This window comes from Heterocephalus glaber, unplaced genomic scaffold (genome assembly GCF_053883595.1).
Source record: "Heterocephalus glaber isolate CG9 unplaced genomic scaffold, H.glaber_assembly_v1.0 deba00001481, whole genome shotgun sequence".
Taxonomy (NCBI): Eukaryota; Metazoa; Chordata; class Mammalia; order Rodentia; family Bathyergidae; genus Heterocephalus; species Heterocephalus glaber.
In genome coordinates this window covers 11,003,612-11,017,254 of record NW_028258317.1, presented here as the reverse complement: position 1 = coordinate 11,017,254, position 13,643 = coordinate 11,003,612, and the positions used below count along the sequence as shown (strand labels likewise).

General features: G+C 36.4%; 1 protein-coding gene across 2 annotated transcripts in view; it reads left to right on the top strand.

Annotated features, from left to right (window-relative positions):
- The window catches only part of LOC101710773 (myb/SANT-like DNA-binding domain-containing protein 3), a 127,656-nt gene that overhangs the window by 58,459 nt on the left and 55,554 nt on the right, over nucleotides 1-13,643 (top strand). For both annotated transcript variants that reach the window (XM_004864918.4, XM_021244514.2), the window contains exons 2-3: nucleotides 7,255-7,364; nucleotides 11,505-11,634. In XM_004864918.4, coding sequence (XP_004864975.1) covers nucleotides 7,255-7,364; nucleotides 11,505-11,634 — 240 coding nt within the window. The remainder of the gene's footprint in view (nucleotides 1-7,254; nucleotides 7,365-11,504; nucleotides 11,635-13,643) is intronic.

Genomic DNA, 13,643 nt, shown 5'->3' with positions numbered 1-13,643 from the left:
AAAGTGATCAGACTTGGGACTAGATTATTGAGTTAGAAGGGGAAGCCAGCAATGTCAGCTGCTGTAGAAAATCAAGAAAAAAGTGGGAAGATGCAAGAAAACAAGCTATTGGATCTTTGGAATAGGGGATCTCATTCACCTTGAAGAAAAGGTCTTGAAAAAAGAGGAAGGCAGACTTGCTGAAGGTTAAGGATTTATTATAGTTGAGATCTCTCCTTTGAACCCTCGCTTGACATAAACTTGGAGTCAGAATATTTAGGCTTCCTCATTGAAATGGGAAATAGCTGTGGTAATATGCTGAAATCCCGGAAGTTGCTGCTTATTTGACTCTTTCTTTGTAGTGATTGTGTTAGACAAACAAATGTAGAGCCTTTGATCTCATTTTTCACAGTGGTTCTCAACTGGGAGTGACCCCCTGCCCCCATGTTTGGTGATGTCTGGAAACTTTGTTAGTTGTCACCTATTGGCACTGTGGGTTGGGCAGCCGGAATGTTGCCCATCCTGCAGTGTACAGCATAGCTTCTGCAACAAAGAAATATCTGGCCTCAATATTTATAGTACCCAAATTGAGAAGCCCTGGATTCTATTGTTAACATTTTACAAAGTTTATTCCCTTTTAGCTTTCTGTAAGTGTTAGCTAAACAAAACCTCCTGGTTATTAGAAGGGTGATAAACAAGTCATGGCAATCTAAGGGGCTGCTGGGTCTTATTTTGAATCATAGCCTGAACCTGGTGAGTAGCACCAAAAGTAAGGAATTTTGGCAGCTCAGGTTCCTAATAATCAGGGTTACTTCCTCTAGTATGCATTGTTTCCCAGCTTTGAAATGTTAATGAAATTTGAGACAAGGTTTGCATTTTCAGAATTGCCTGAGGGGCAGATTTGTAACCAGAGCAAGATATTTTTTGTTGTGAGCCACTCTTTTGAGTGCTTCCTTGTATAAAATATTTCTGTGTGAAGATTTAATTTTTGAGGACTTGAGTAATGGCTCATCCATTTTGCTACATTTCCATTTTGGGCTCCAGAAGCCAGGTGTGTAGTCATCATCACCACTGACAGGTAGCAGAGTGCCCTCTTGACACCTGGTACTGTACAGAACACTTGAAAATATTCAGAAGATGATCCCAGAATAGACTTCCTTCTGTAGCAAGTTTGAGCTGAGGCAGTGGTTGTCACTCTTGTTATGAGGCAGAGCACCAGAAAGTCATGGTGCTCTTGAAAAATTCATCAGTGTGGACCGTTATATAGCACTGTAAGACCGAGGGCCTTACCAAACGCTCCGATGAGCTGACTGCAGCAAAGAACACCCAGGAAGGAACACACCGGACAAGTTGGAAAGTAAAACAGACCTTTATTAGTCTGGCCAGACGGCACTCCCAAAGCAAAATAGCTTAGGGAGGCAACTGGCTCAGAGTCCAAGGCTGTTCTTATAGGGGGTTGAGGGGGAAGTTAACATATAGAATTAAAGAAAAGGGACAAAGGTTAGTGGTCGACTGTCACATATTGATGGTCAGCAGACATTTGCAGCTTGTTCTATAGATTGTGGTGTCTGGAACATCAGTTCTGGGCAAACAAGGAGTTGAGTAGTTTACTTTGGGACTTTAGGTCTGTTACACATTTTATCTAGTGTCCCAAAATTAACAAGCATCTTTATCCATTAACTCACATTTAGTCACAGTGGGGCTGGAGAAAAGGAACAAAGGTTATGCAGTCCCACAGCACAAAATTTGGTAAGACTTTTGCCTAGAAATATTTATCTCAGTTAAATTGACATGCAATTATTATATCAGGATTGTGTTTCACTGGATCTGTCAGTGACTTGACCAATATTGGCTTATATTTGCTTTACTATTTGCTTTCACTCATTTGTTTCCTACAACAGAAAGTCTGGAGGGATGAATCCACAGTAGGTATGATGATTCCATGATTATTCCTTTCTAGTCTCTTACAGTCTTTCAGTTCTACCATTTGAGCCTGTAGCTTTCATCGTTATACAAGTAAGTTGCTAACTTTAGGTAATAGGTATGCTCTCCAGTTAGGAAAAAGTATGGAAGAGAGAGGAAAGGACACTGTTTATGTATGAGCAGTGGCACAGAGCAAGGGAGACAGCTAAGGTTCCTTAGCTGGGTAATTTGTTTCTCTGAACCCAGTTGGGGTTCCCTTACTAAGAAAGAAGGGAAGAACAGATCCAAGGAAGGTAATTAGCAGTGAATACCATAACTATAAAACAATTTAAAATATATATTCATGAACTTGTGATATTCCTGACCTTTTCTACAATAATTTTTACTTATTTGTTGAATGTTTTCTTATAGCTAGCAAGGAAGTAATCTCAGATATTGAAATTTTAAGAAATTAGCAAAAAAAGCTTTAAATTGAGAACATTTGTCATTGCTTTTTTTCCCTTTTGTAAATGAGAAAATACAAATCTTAGTTGATTTTAATAATGATACACTCTAGGGCACTGGTTTTGCTAAAGAGTGTGGTTTAGAAACCACTGATGTTATAGTAAGCACTATTTGTTCTTACTATTAAATTAATTTGTCTCTACTCTCACTCATATTGTTTTCTTTGATAAAAATATTGCCTTTTAATATCACCTGTTATGGTTTATGTCTGGATGCCCCCCCAAAGCCTCATGCGCTCATAGGTTTTGGGAGGTTATTGGATCATGAGAGTGTGATACTCATCAGTGGTCCACTGATGAGTTTATAGCTAAATGTGATGTTAGAATATGGAGCCTGGTGGAGGAATTGGGTCACTGAGGGAGTGGCCTGGAACGGTCTCTCTTCCTCCCTCCTCTTCCCTTCATGGTTTCTGCTTACCTTCTATAGTGCTATGAGCAGCTTCTCCTCTGCTTTGCTCTGTGCCATGCTGCCCATCCTTGGAGCGAGCCAACTGTAGACTAAAACCTCGACAAACTGTGAGCTAAAATAAACCTCTCCTCTAAGTTGTGGGTGTCAGATACTCTGCCTCAGCAAAGAGAAACTGACTAAGACATTATGGCTGAGGATAGTTAAAATATTCTCTATTTTAAAATGTCTGTTCTAAGTTCTCCATAATGATATATCACAATTTAGTATCAGAGGGCTGGGGATTTAGCTCATTGGTTCGGCTGCCTGCCTCATAAGTGCAAGGTCCCAAGTTCATTCCCCGGTACCAAAAAACAAAAACAAAACACAATTTAGTATCAGAAGAAAGCTTTATTAATTTTTCAAGGTTAATCAAACTGTGTCTTTTCAGGTATTGCACCTTGTGCTTCAAATCCTTTTTTTTTTTTGGTACTGGGAGTTGAACTCAGGACCTTGCGGTTGCAAAGCAGGCACAGTGCCACTGAGCTAAATCCCAGGCCCTTCAGATACATTTTTATCCTTGACCTCTTGAAAGTCCTAAAGCAGTTGTAGACTGTGGTGCATATTTATCTCCTTTATTATTGACTATATTGAATGCATCACTAATTGTTCCATAAGCTAGCAAGAGTATAAGCTCCTTGTTATATATTTTTCTGTCTTAGTATAGTATTAAGTACAGAGTAGAGCTTAATAAGAGCTTCCTGACAACTAAATAATCACATTCAACACCATAACATGTAGCATAGATTTGATTACAAGATAGGCATAATATAAAACATGACTAATAACCAGAATAATTAGAATTCCATGATTTTACCTTAATGTAGGGCATTGTAACATTCTGTTGTCTGTTGCTGTAACAGAATGCCTGAAGTTGGATAACTTATAAAGAAAAGAGGTTTATTTTGGCTTAAGAGGCTGGGAAGTCCAGGGGATAATGACTACATTTGGTGAGGGTCTTTGTGGTGCTTCAATTCATGGTGGAGAGCAGAACACCACATAGGCACATGCAGAAGAAAGAAAAGGGCTGAACTCCTGAGCTAGCTAACTAACTAGTTCCTTAGAGGAAGGCATTAATCCATTCATGAAGGCTCTGCCTCAGTGACCCAAATACCCCTCATTATGCTCCACTCCCAGTGCTGTTACATTGAGGAATTAGGGCTCAGCACATGAACTTTTGGAGGACACACTCAAACCATAGCAGGCCTCCAGCTCCCTCATAGGTGCCTCCCTCCCATATTTACTCTTGGAGTTACCAGAAGGTGTTTTCATGTGGGCTCACTAATGTGTTCTGCTGCTGGACATGGCAACTTTTTCTTCCTGGGATGTTTGCTGTGCCTGCAGGTGTACATTGGTTTCTCCTGCCAGTGATTGGAGGTGAACCTCCTTGCCTGACACCACTTTTCCTTGGTCTGTGCCAGTGATGGCGAACCTTTTAGAGCTTTCAGCGATACAAACAGCCTGCTACGGCATGTGTGCCATAGGTTCACCACCACTGGTCTATTCTGTTCTGCCAGGTGTGTTACTGATAGGCCTGGCTATTGAGGCATTCTTCTTCTGAGGCTTTCCTTTCTATTGTAATTTAATCTGTGAGCATCAAAGCAGAGCTATTTTTATCTTGTCATTTCAGATAGGGAAATGGGAAAGCCATTCTTAGTGTCTTATTCTAGCCCTTGTCTCTGTCCTGATGAGCTTTTGGGGTTGGGCAAGGAAAGCAGTTTGAGTGATAGACCTCACACTTTGGTTGGGCTTCTTTTTCTTGCTGCAGGCTTTGTTGGACCAACTTTTTCTGCCTTGCTTTAGTAAAGATGATTATTTCCCTAAAATATTTCTTGGTCCCTTATGCAAACTGATTCCCCACCAACTTGAGGTCAGTAAGTATGTGAATCTTAGTGGATGGGTTAGATTCTAGCATGTAATCCACTGTACTGTGAAATACAACAGGTAAAACATTACAGCTCAAAAGAATCTCAAGCCAAGGTAGCAAGTTGTAACTTAGAGCATGCTCAGTCTGGGGTCAAAATTATGATCCTCCTGCCTCAGTTTCACAAGAGCAGTAGGATTACAAGCATGTGTCACCAAACTCTACTTCAGCGTATGATTTTGACTCACAGACAAAATAAAAACTTTATTCTTTTTTATATCTAGTTGTATTATAGATTCTAATTGATCCCAGTGTGAGCTTTAAGTCTCCAAAGAAGAGGAGATATGCACTACATTTTTATTTCTCAGATTGTGCAGTTCTTATTTCTAACCTTAAACTTGGTTAAGCCAGTAGCTGAGCAAAGATACTATCCATTTTTACCTTTCTTTCCAGAGCAATTCATTATTAATATAATATTTAGTTATCTTCTGTGAGTCTGAAGCTACAAATTATTATTATTTGGAACTGGACCTTGTATTAAGTTCCTAGTAGGGGTGTAGAAACATATAGTCAAGGGAGAAAGGGAAGATTGAACAAAAATTGAGAGAGCCAAGAACTTAAAACCTTCATGTCTCACTCAGGAAAGAATTAAAAGACCATCTTCTATAGCTGGAATAGTTTGTGAAACAAAATAACAAAACAGCTTTATGAGTTACCTCTTATTTTGAGTGTGAATACTTGAACTTTAGAGTAATCCAGTTCTGTGCACTTGAGAGCCATTTAAGAAAAAGGAAAATGTAATCCACAGATTATACATAGACTATTTTTTCAGAGTGCAGCGCTTGTTTCAAAGTGGCTACTCATGTAAATACCATTGACTGTTAGTTCCGTGTGTATTCTGATATGTGCTAGTCAGTTTTTCATCGTTATAACAAAATACTGAGAGTAACAACTTAAAGGAGGAAAGATTTATTTTTGGCTCAAAATTTAAGGTTTCAGTCCATGGTTGCTGGCCCCATTGCTGTGGACCCATGGTGAGGGAGAACATCATGGCAGAAGGGCAGGATGAACCAAGGCTGCTCACTTCATAGTGGCAAGGAAGCAGAGAGAGCAAGGGAATGGGAGGGACCAAATATGTCCTTTGAAGCCATGCCCTGAGTGACTTCTTCCTCTAGCTAGGCTCCACTTCTAGTTTCCATCATCTCCCAATAGCACGATCGGCTGGGGACCAAGCTCTCAACACATGAGCTTTTTGAGGAGCATTTAAGACCTAGAACATGATACTTGATTGCTAGCACCTAGAAATAGCAGATCCAAGACACCATTGTAGAGCAGTGAGAACAAATGAGATGAAGAGGTCAGTGAAATGTCACTAGAGTAGATGGCATTAGACAATGAATTTCCTTCTCAGTGTACAAATACTACTTTGCAATCTCGAAATAGAAAAGAATCAGTGGTAACAGATTGTTGGGGAAACATCCTCAGAGATCTCTTTGCTAAGGACATCATGATCTATAATACAGGAGACCTTGTGTTTTCCCCAGAATCACTCAGCTACTAAATGACAATCAGAGGTTCAACTTAGGCCTCTCTGCTCCTAGATTCACACGATCATGACTATACTGGGATGTTTAAAAAATAATCACTTATTATTTGCATAAGTGCATTTGTTGTTATAGTTCCTATTTCTAATGGGGGAGAATATGAAAATTGCATTGCAATGATTTTTATCCAGTTCCATGTGAATGACAGCTTTACTTAGCACTAACCATGAAGCAGTTTATTTGGTTTTTGAGAAAGCTTAATAGGATGCTCCCAGCACAGGACTAACAAACAGCCTTGGAGCAGGAACAAAATCATCGTAGAATGATGCTCTGTGATATCAATTGACTCTTTGTTTTCATGTGGTAAAGTAAAATGAGTCATGTATAAGTTTCAAGTCTAATGATTTTGAATCTCTTTCATTCTTTGTATACAAATGTTCTATATCTATTGCATGAAATTAACATTCAATTTATACTTCTTTTATAATTAAAATTGTTTATCTAGAATGAATAATGAGTACTCATAAAATTCATTGTAAGTATACTGGGGATCAAACTCAGGACCTAGTGCTTGCAAGGCAGACGTGTGCCACTGAGCTAAATCCCTGGCCCACCTTTTAATTTTTTTTATAATTACAAGTAAGTTACTCAGTGGAAAAATAATCTGTAAAGTTAAAACAATGTATAAGAAGATTATCTTAAGGACTTGCCAGACCAAAAGAGAAAAATTCCATAGATTTATCTTGGGGAATTATTAAATCTTGAAATTTTGAGTTTCATTTGGGAATAGATTTCACAAATGAAAAAGGCATATTATGTAGGATTCTATTTTGGGTATACTTTATATTCTGTAGAACTTGCTTTGTGTATATTGTCTTACATCTGTAAATGAGATGTGCAAAACATTTGAAGGATTGGCTCTTATTTATCTGTGCACATCTGTAGTAAAAAGAAAGCCACATATATATATGAAACAGTTTTTTTCTTCTCTTGCAGAATTAAATGTAAGGGAATCTGATGTAAGAGTTTGTGATGAATCATCATGTAAATATGGAGGAGTTTGTAAAGAAGATGGAGATGGTTTGAAATGTGCATGTCAATTTCAGGTGAGGAAACCAAATATATTTTGAAATTTTTCACATTTTAAAATTCTACATTTTTGAAATTGAAAAACTTAGAACATGTTGAACACCATAAGAAAATTGTCTTCAATTTCTTCACTGTCAGATGAAAGGTTTGTCTTAGTCTCTTTTTTTTTTTAATCACTGAGACACCCACAATTTAAAGGAGGAAAGGTTTATTTTGACTCATGTTTCACAAGTTTTAGTCCTTACATGGTCAGCAGCATGTTGGAAGAACCCAGGTGGAGGAAAGCTGCTCTTGTCCTGGAAGCCAGGAAGCAGAGCGCTGAGGAAGGAGCCAGGAAGTAGGGAGGGAGGTACACCTTACCACCTCTTCTGACCAGTTCCTGTCTCCTAACAGCAAGCCAGCCATACCACTCCCATAATTCAGTCACCTTTCAAAAGCCTCATCTACGAGAGCATGAGGCTTTTGGGGGACATCTAGATGTAGACCATAACTGCCCTGTTACTTGTACTTCCTATGCTTCTTCCCTGGAATTAAAGGGGAAAGACTGGCAATAATAGATGTGAGAATTCTTTGGAAAAATTAAGTTTTATCCAATTGTAGGATATAATTGCCACCAAAAGCAAATGAGGTACAAGTTGCAGTAGGGCCTCTTCTTGAACATGTTGGATCTTTTTTTCCTTTTCTTCTCTTCTTAGCCTGGCTGTTTCCTTTTCATTCCCATTTGTTGCTGTCTTATCTCTAGGCTAAAGAACTCAACTGACTTGGATCTTCAGGGTAAGTCAGAGTTAGAAATGGACTGAAAAGTGGAACCTCAAACTGATATATCTTTGCTTCCTGGGAGCTGATTTTATTTGTGATTCTGTTGTCTGAAAAAGTAAAAGAAGGGAAGTGGAGTATGTTACATCCAATTCTTTTTTTTATTTTCTGTGATTAAATTATTATCTGGCTTCCACATGTTTCTCACAAGATGGCCCTTGATTTGAGATGAGATGGGGAGCTAGACTATTTTTCATTTACCATCTTGTTCTAAATGTACCTTCTAAATCCTAAATTTTGGATTTTGAGAAGAGGAAAAGGTTCAGAAATCAGGAATAAATGATATAGTACAGTTATTATTTCCAGTAACCCCATGTCTTCAGGAGACTTTTCTAGATGACCTCAGGTAGTTTCTTCCGTGTCAGTATTCCATCTGAAAAGAGAAGGCACATTTCATAGATTTTCTTTTAATATTGTAATGAGAATCAAAATTGGAAAGAGAGCTTGCATATGAAACCTCTTTGAAAACAATAAACCACCATGTTGCTTATTTTCACGAAAAGAAGTGGAGAGTTTGAGGAGAAAGGGTAGGTGTATATACTGCTGTCCAGACGGCCAGGTTCTTCATGGCCAAAAGGGACTATATATTAAGTTACATAGAGCGATAAGAGGATTTCTCTTGGGCATTTTCACAATTTTTTTCTAGAAGTATTCTATGTGCATACAAACCTATTTGTGATTTAATTCCCCTTTTATGTACATAAATCACTTAATAGGATTTAACTTAGAGATTATTTCTTGTTTGTTTATATTAACTGCAAAAAAAAAGAATTGTGTATTTTGTTTTGTTTTGTTTTTTAGTACTGGGCATTGAACTCAGGACCTTGTGCTTGCCAGGCAGGCATAGCACCACTGAGCTACATCCCCGGCAAGAATTGTGTGTTTTAAAGAACTTATCCTAGTTTCATTTTCTGCTTTTTTTCGTTTTAAAAACTTTTTAATTGCTAAATAATTTATATCCTATTTTTTATTACCCTTAAATGAAATTCATAATGTAACCTATATAACACATAATTAAAGAAATGAATATAATGCATAACTGTAATATAAAAGAAAAATAAATATAATTTATAATACATAAATATTTCAGAATGTAAATGCTTGGGCATGATTACACCAGAAGACAGCACAGTAGTCAGATACTTATATATACTCTGGATCAAAAACTGCAATAAAATTGTAATGAATGTTTGGATTTAAAAAAATCTTAAGCAGTTTCATTGCAGAAGCCCATGAAAACAAAGAAGTAGAGGTATGGTGGATGCTAGAATAAAAACCAGTATTAGGATAAGGCATACTAGGCCCGAGAGACATTCAGAGATTTTGTGGTAATTGTAAGTCTTTGTTACATGTAACTGCCCTTTCCTTTGGAGTACATCTGGTATCTTTGGAATTCATCTGGTAAATAACAGTGAAGTCCCTTTATCATTATGACAACCAAACATTCAGGAGCACTGTCCCCTAGGGGGCAGTATTGGCACCTTTGAGAGCTCTGTGTTAGAAAATCATTAAACATCTATTGAGGGAAGAGTGGTGTTGAGAAGTTCATAGAATTCGCACTTGGCACCTTGAAGTTTATAGTATCCTTTGCTAGTTATGTATCGTATAATTGCAAAGTATTGTTTGACTCATGGAAACATAGTAGTTATGAAGTGCAAATTTTAGGAATAAAGAATTAGAATGAAGTATGAGAAATTGGAGGATGGTAAGGCTTACTAAGTAAAATTTAAACTTTAATAAAAGTTGATGTAGGTTTTGCTGATACTAAATGTTTAGCAAACTCAACTTGGGAATAAAAGATTTTATTAGTTACAGGTTGTTTTTACTAGTGCTTGATCTGTGGTAGCATGAAATATTCGTGTTTCATAAAGTAAATCTGATCACTTTTTAAAAGTAGATAAATAGTTCATTGCAGAAAAATTGAGAAACAGAAAAATCATAACAACACAGTGAAAAAGTCATCAATGTTTTCTAGGATTTATCTTATAAATTTTTTCTAGAATGGAATATAAATGTAACTTATTTTCTTGATTTTTTTAATTATCATATTCTTTAAAAAATTTGCATTCATTTTCATGGAGTAGGTAATACTTTTTAAAATGGCACAACATTCCCAGAAGTTACATATCTGTTTTTCACTTAATATTTACATTAGCTTTTCCTGTCACACAATAAATACCCTTTTAGAAATTAATTCTTGTTGACTACAATATTAATTGCTTGAGAAAATATAAAATGTTTTAATTAAACATTGCCTTATTGGATATTTAGATTTTATATTACAAATTTTTGTTTGAAATCCCTGTAGTAAACATGTGTCTACAAGTTTTCTTTAGAGAGATTTGTAAATGTATAATTCTGGATCAAAACCTACAGTCATTTTTCAGGACTTTTGCTATCTTGTTAAATGATGTTCTCCAAAAATTGAACCAAGTTAGATGACCAGAACTAGTATATTGGGATACTTACCTAATTGAAATTTTTTTAAATTGCCAATTTTGTAAGTTAAAAATAATGTCTTATTTTTAGTATATAGTTCTACTGCTAGTGAAAGTTAGCCACTTTTAAATATATTAACTGGCCATTTACAATTTTTCTAATAAATAGTTTCAGTCTATTTAAAAAATTAATTTGTGTTCTTTTTTTTTTAGTAAGGGTAATAACTTGAATCATATTTTCCCCAGATTTTCAAACTTTAATAATTTATGATATTTTGATATGTAAATGTTTTAAACTTTTTAAGGATGCAGGTTTAGTGTCATTTCTCAAATCTGAATCACCTTTTCCTTCATCTATTAATCCTTCAAGGGTCAGTTTCACAATTCCACTTTCTCTGAGATGTTCCTAGAATATGCAACAATACCAGGTTGTAGACACATGTACTTATTGTTTATTCATTTGGAACATGATCTATCTTCGCAGTATGTATTTTTTTTTATTAGGGCTCTCACAAGATTATAAGGTCTCTGAGAACAATGATCAGCTTATATTTTTTGTGTACTATAGCATTTTTTGACTTTTCTATAGAATTTTAAACCAAATGAATTACTCAAGTAGTGCTCTTTACAAAGGTCAAGAATTTTCTTTTATTATCTCAAATGCATTTTCATAGCATAGAAATGAAATAGCATGGGATTTTCATTCTCATTTTTGTGAAATAGTTGGTAACTTTTCATTATGAATGTGAAAAGGGTATGAAGAAGTAGCATAAAGTTTTCTTTTTTAAAACCAAGTAAAAGAATAACCTATTTAGAAGAATACTATAGTACTGCATTCGTGAATATGAAATAAAATAATACTATTCATGCCTAGTTCTGAGTTTATTTTTGTTTCTTTTGCAGTGTCATACAAATTACATTCCCGTCTGTGGATCAAATGGGGACACTTATCAAAATGAGTGCTTTCTTAGAAGGGCTGCTTGTAAGCACCAGAAAGAGATAACAGTAGTAGCACGAGGACCATGCTACTCTGGTATGTATAATATTCTTCTGAGTAAATGTTAGGAATGGTTCTATCATATTTTCCAAGGAAGTTTTCAGCTAGGGGTATATTTTCAGAATTGCTTCATGGATTGGTAGTGATTGTGTAAGGAAGCCAGAGAACTGTTTTTCACTCCTATTTCATGTCAAGTGGTCTTGTAATCATTGTGTGACTTCTTACTACATTTTTAAGCCTTTATGCCTTTTTTTGTGGAGACTTTGCTTATCCTTTGTCCTATGGGTTTGAACATTAAACAGAATAAGATTGGGGGATGGCATCGGAGAGGTGAGAAATATCTGTAGAAAGCCATTAGTGTTATTTCAGGTTGTGTTTCTTTTCAGGCTATTCTCTTTTCACCCATTACCCTCAAGCTGTTTATATTTACAGTGCTACCGTGTGTTTTGTGTTCCTGCGTGAAAGAGGGCCATAGTTGTGTTTGTCATCTGATGGAGAGTTTGTAAACAAAAATAAAATTTTGCCAAATGCTTCTGTTTGTGAACCAAATTGTTCACAAATGAAAGCGTTAGTGAACCGAAGTACCACTATATTGGGCTTCTCATGAGAAACCATGTGATATTGAAGCCCATATTGTTTTCGTTTCTTTGTTTTTTGTTTTTTTGGTACTGGGGATCAAACTCAGGACGTTGTGCTTACACAGTGCCACTGAGCTAAATCCCTGGCCCCAGAAGCCCATGTGTTGGATTTCTTTCACTTAACAATATGGTCTCAAGATATCTTTCATACAAATGACTCGTTTTATTATCCTTCTTTATGGCAGAGTAGTACTCCATAATGTATACCTTTCTTTTGGTACCAGAGATCGAACTCAGGACCTTGTGCTTGCAAGGCAGGCACGGTGCCACTGAGCTAAATCCCCGGCACACCATAGTGTATAAATACCACATTTTCTTTATTCATTCATCTCTTGATGGACATACAGGTTTCTTCCAAGATTTAGGTATTTTGAATTGACCTACTATAAACACAGGTATGCATTCATCACTGTGATATATCTTTAACTCTTTTAGGAAAATACCTAAAAAACAATAAGGTCAAATGGAATTTCTACATTTAGTTTCTTGAGGAATCTCCATACTGATGTCCATAGTGGTTGTACCAATTTCCACTTCCACGAACAATGCAGAACGGTTCCTTTTTCCCTGGACCATCTCCAGAATTTATTATTGGTTGATTTCTTTAGAGTGACAATTTTTTAAAAAATTCTTTTATTTGTACATTTTAGGTATACAATACATTTACATTTCTTATTGGGAACTTGTGCCTTTACATGATGTATCTTGGTTCTTATTTTTCCCCTATTCCCTGCACTCCCTACACCCCTCCACCCTTCCTTATTTACAAAGACTTTGTTTCAATTTCTCATAATTTTTTCTTTCCCTTCTTTCCTTTCCCCTACCCCTCCCACTTCCCCTACCCCTTTGGACCTTTTCTTCCTATTTCACATTATCAATTACTCATTCTAATCATTGGTACATTTTAGGTGTACAGTATAATGACATTCATCATTGGAAATTTGCACCTTTTACAGAATCTCTCTTGGTTCTTATTTTTTCCCCATTCCCCTGCCCTCCCTTCAACTCCTCCATCCCTCCCTATTTACAAAGATTTTGTATCCATTTTTCCATTTTCTCGTATTAATTCCATTCCCTTCTTTCCTTTCCCCTACCCCTCCCCCTCCCATTTCCCCTTCCCCTTTGCCCCTTTTCTTCCTATTTCAAATTATCTATTATACCTTTTAGTCCTTATTTACACTTTCAGTTTCTCACACGAAAGAAACCATTCGGTATCTACATGTGTGTCCTATTTATTTCACTTAAGAGTATTGCCTCAATGTGCATCTATTTAGCTATAAATGTCTCTAATTTCAAATTTTTTATGACTGAGTAGTACTCCATTTTATAAAAAAAACAGTTTCTTTTTTTTCTTTTTGGTACTGGGGATCGAACTCAGGTCCTTGCACTTGCACAGCAGGCAGCGAA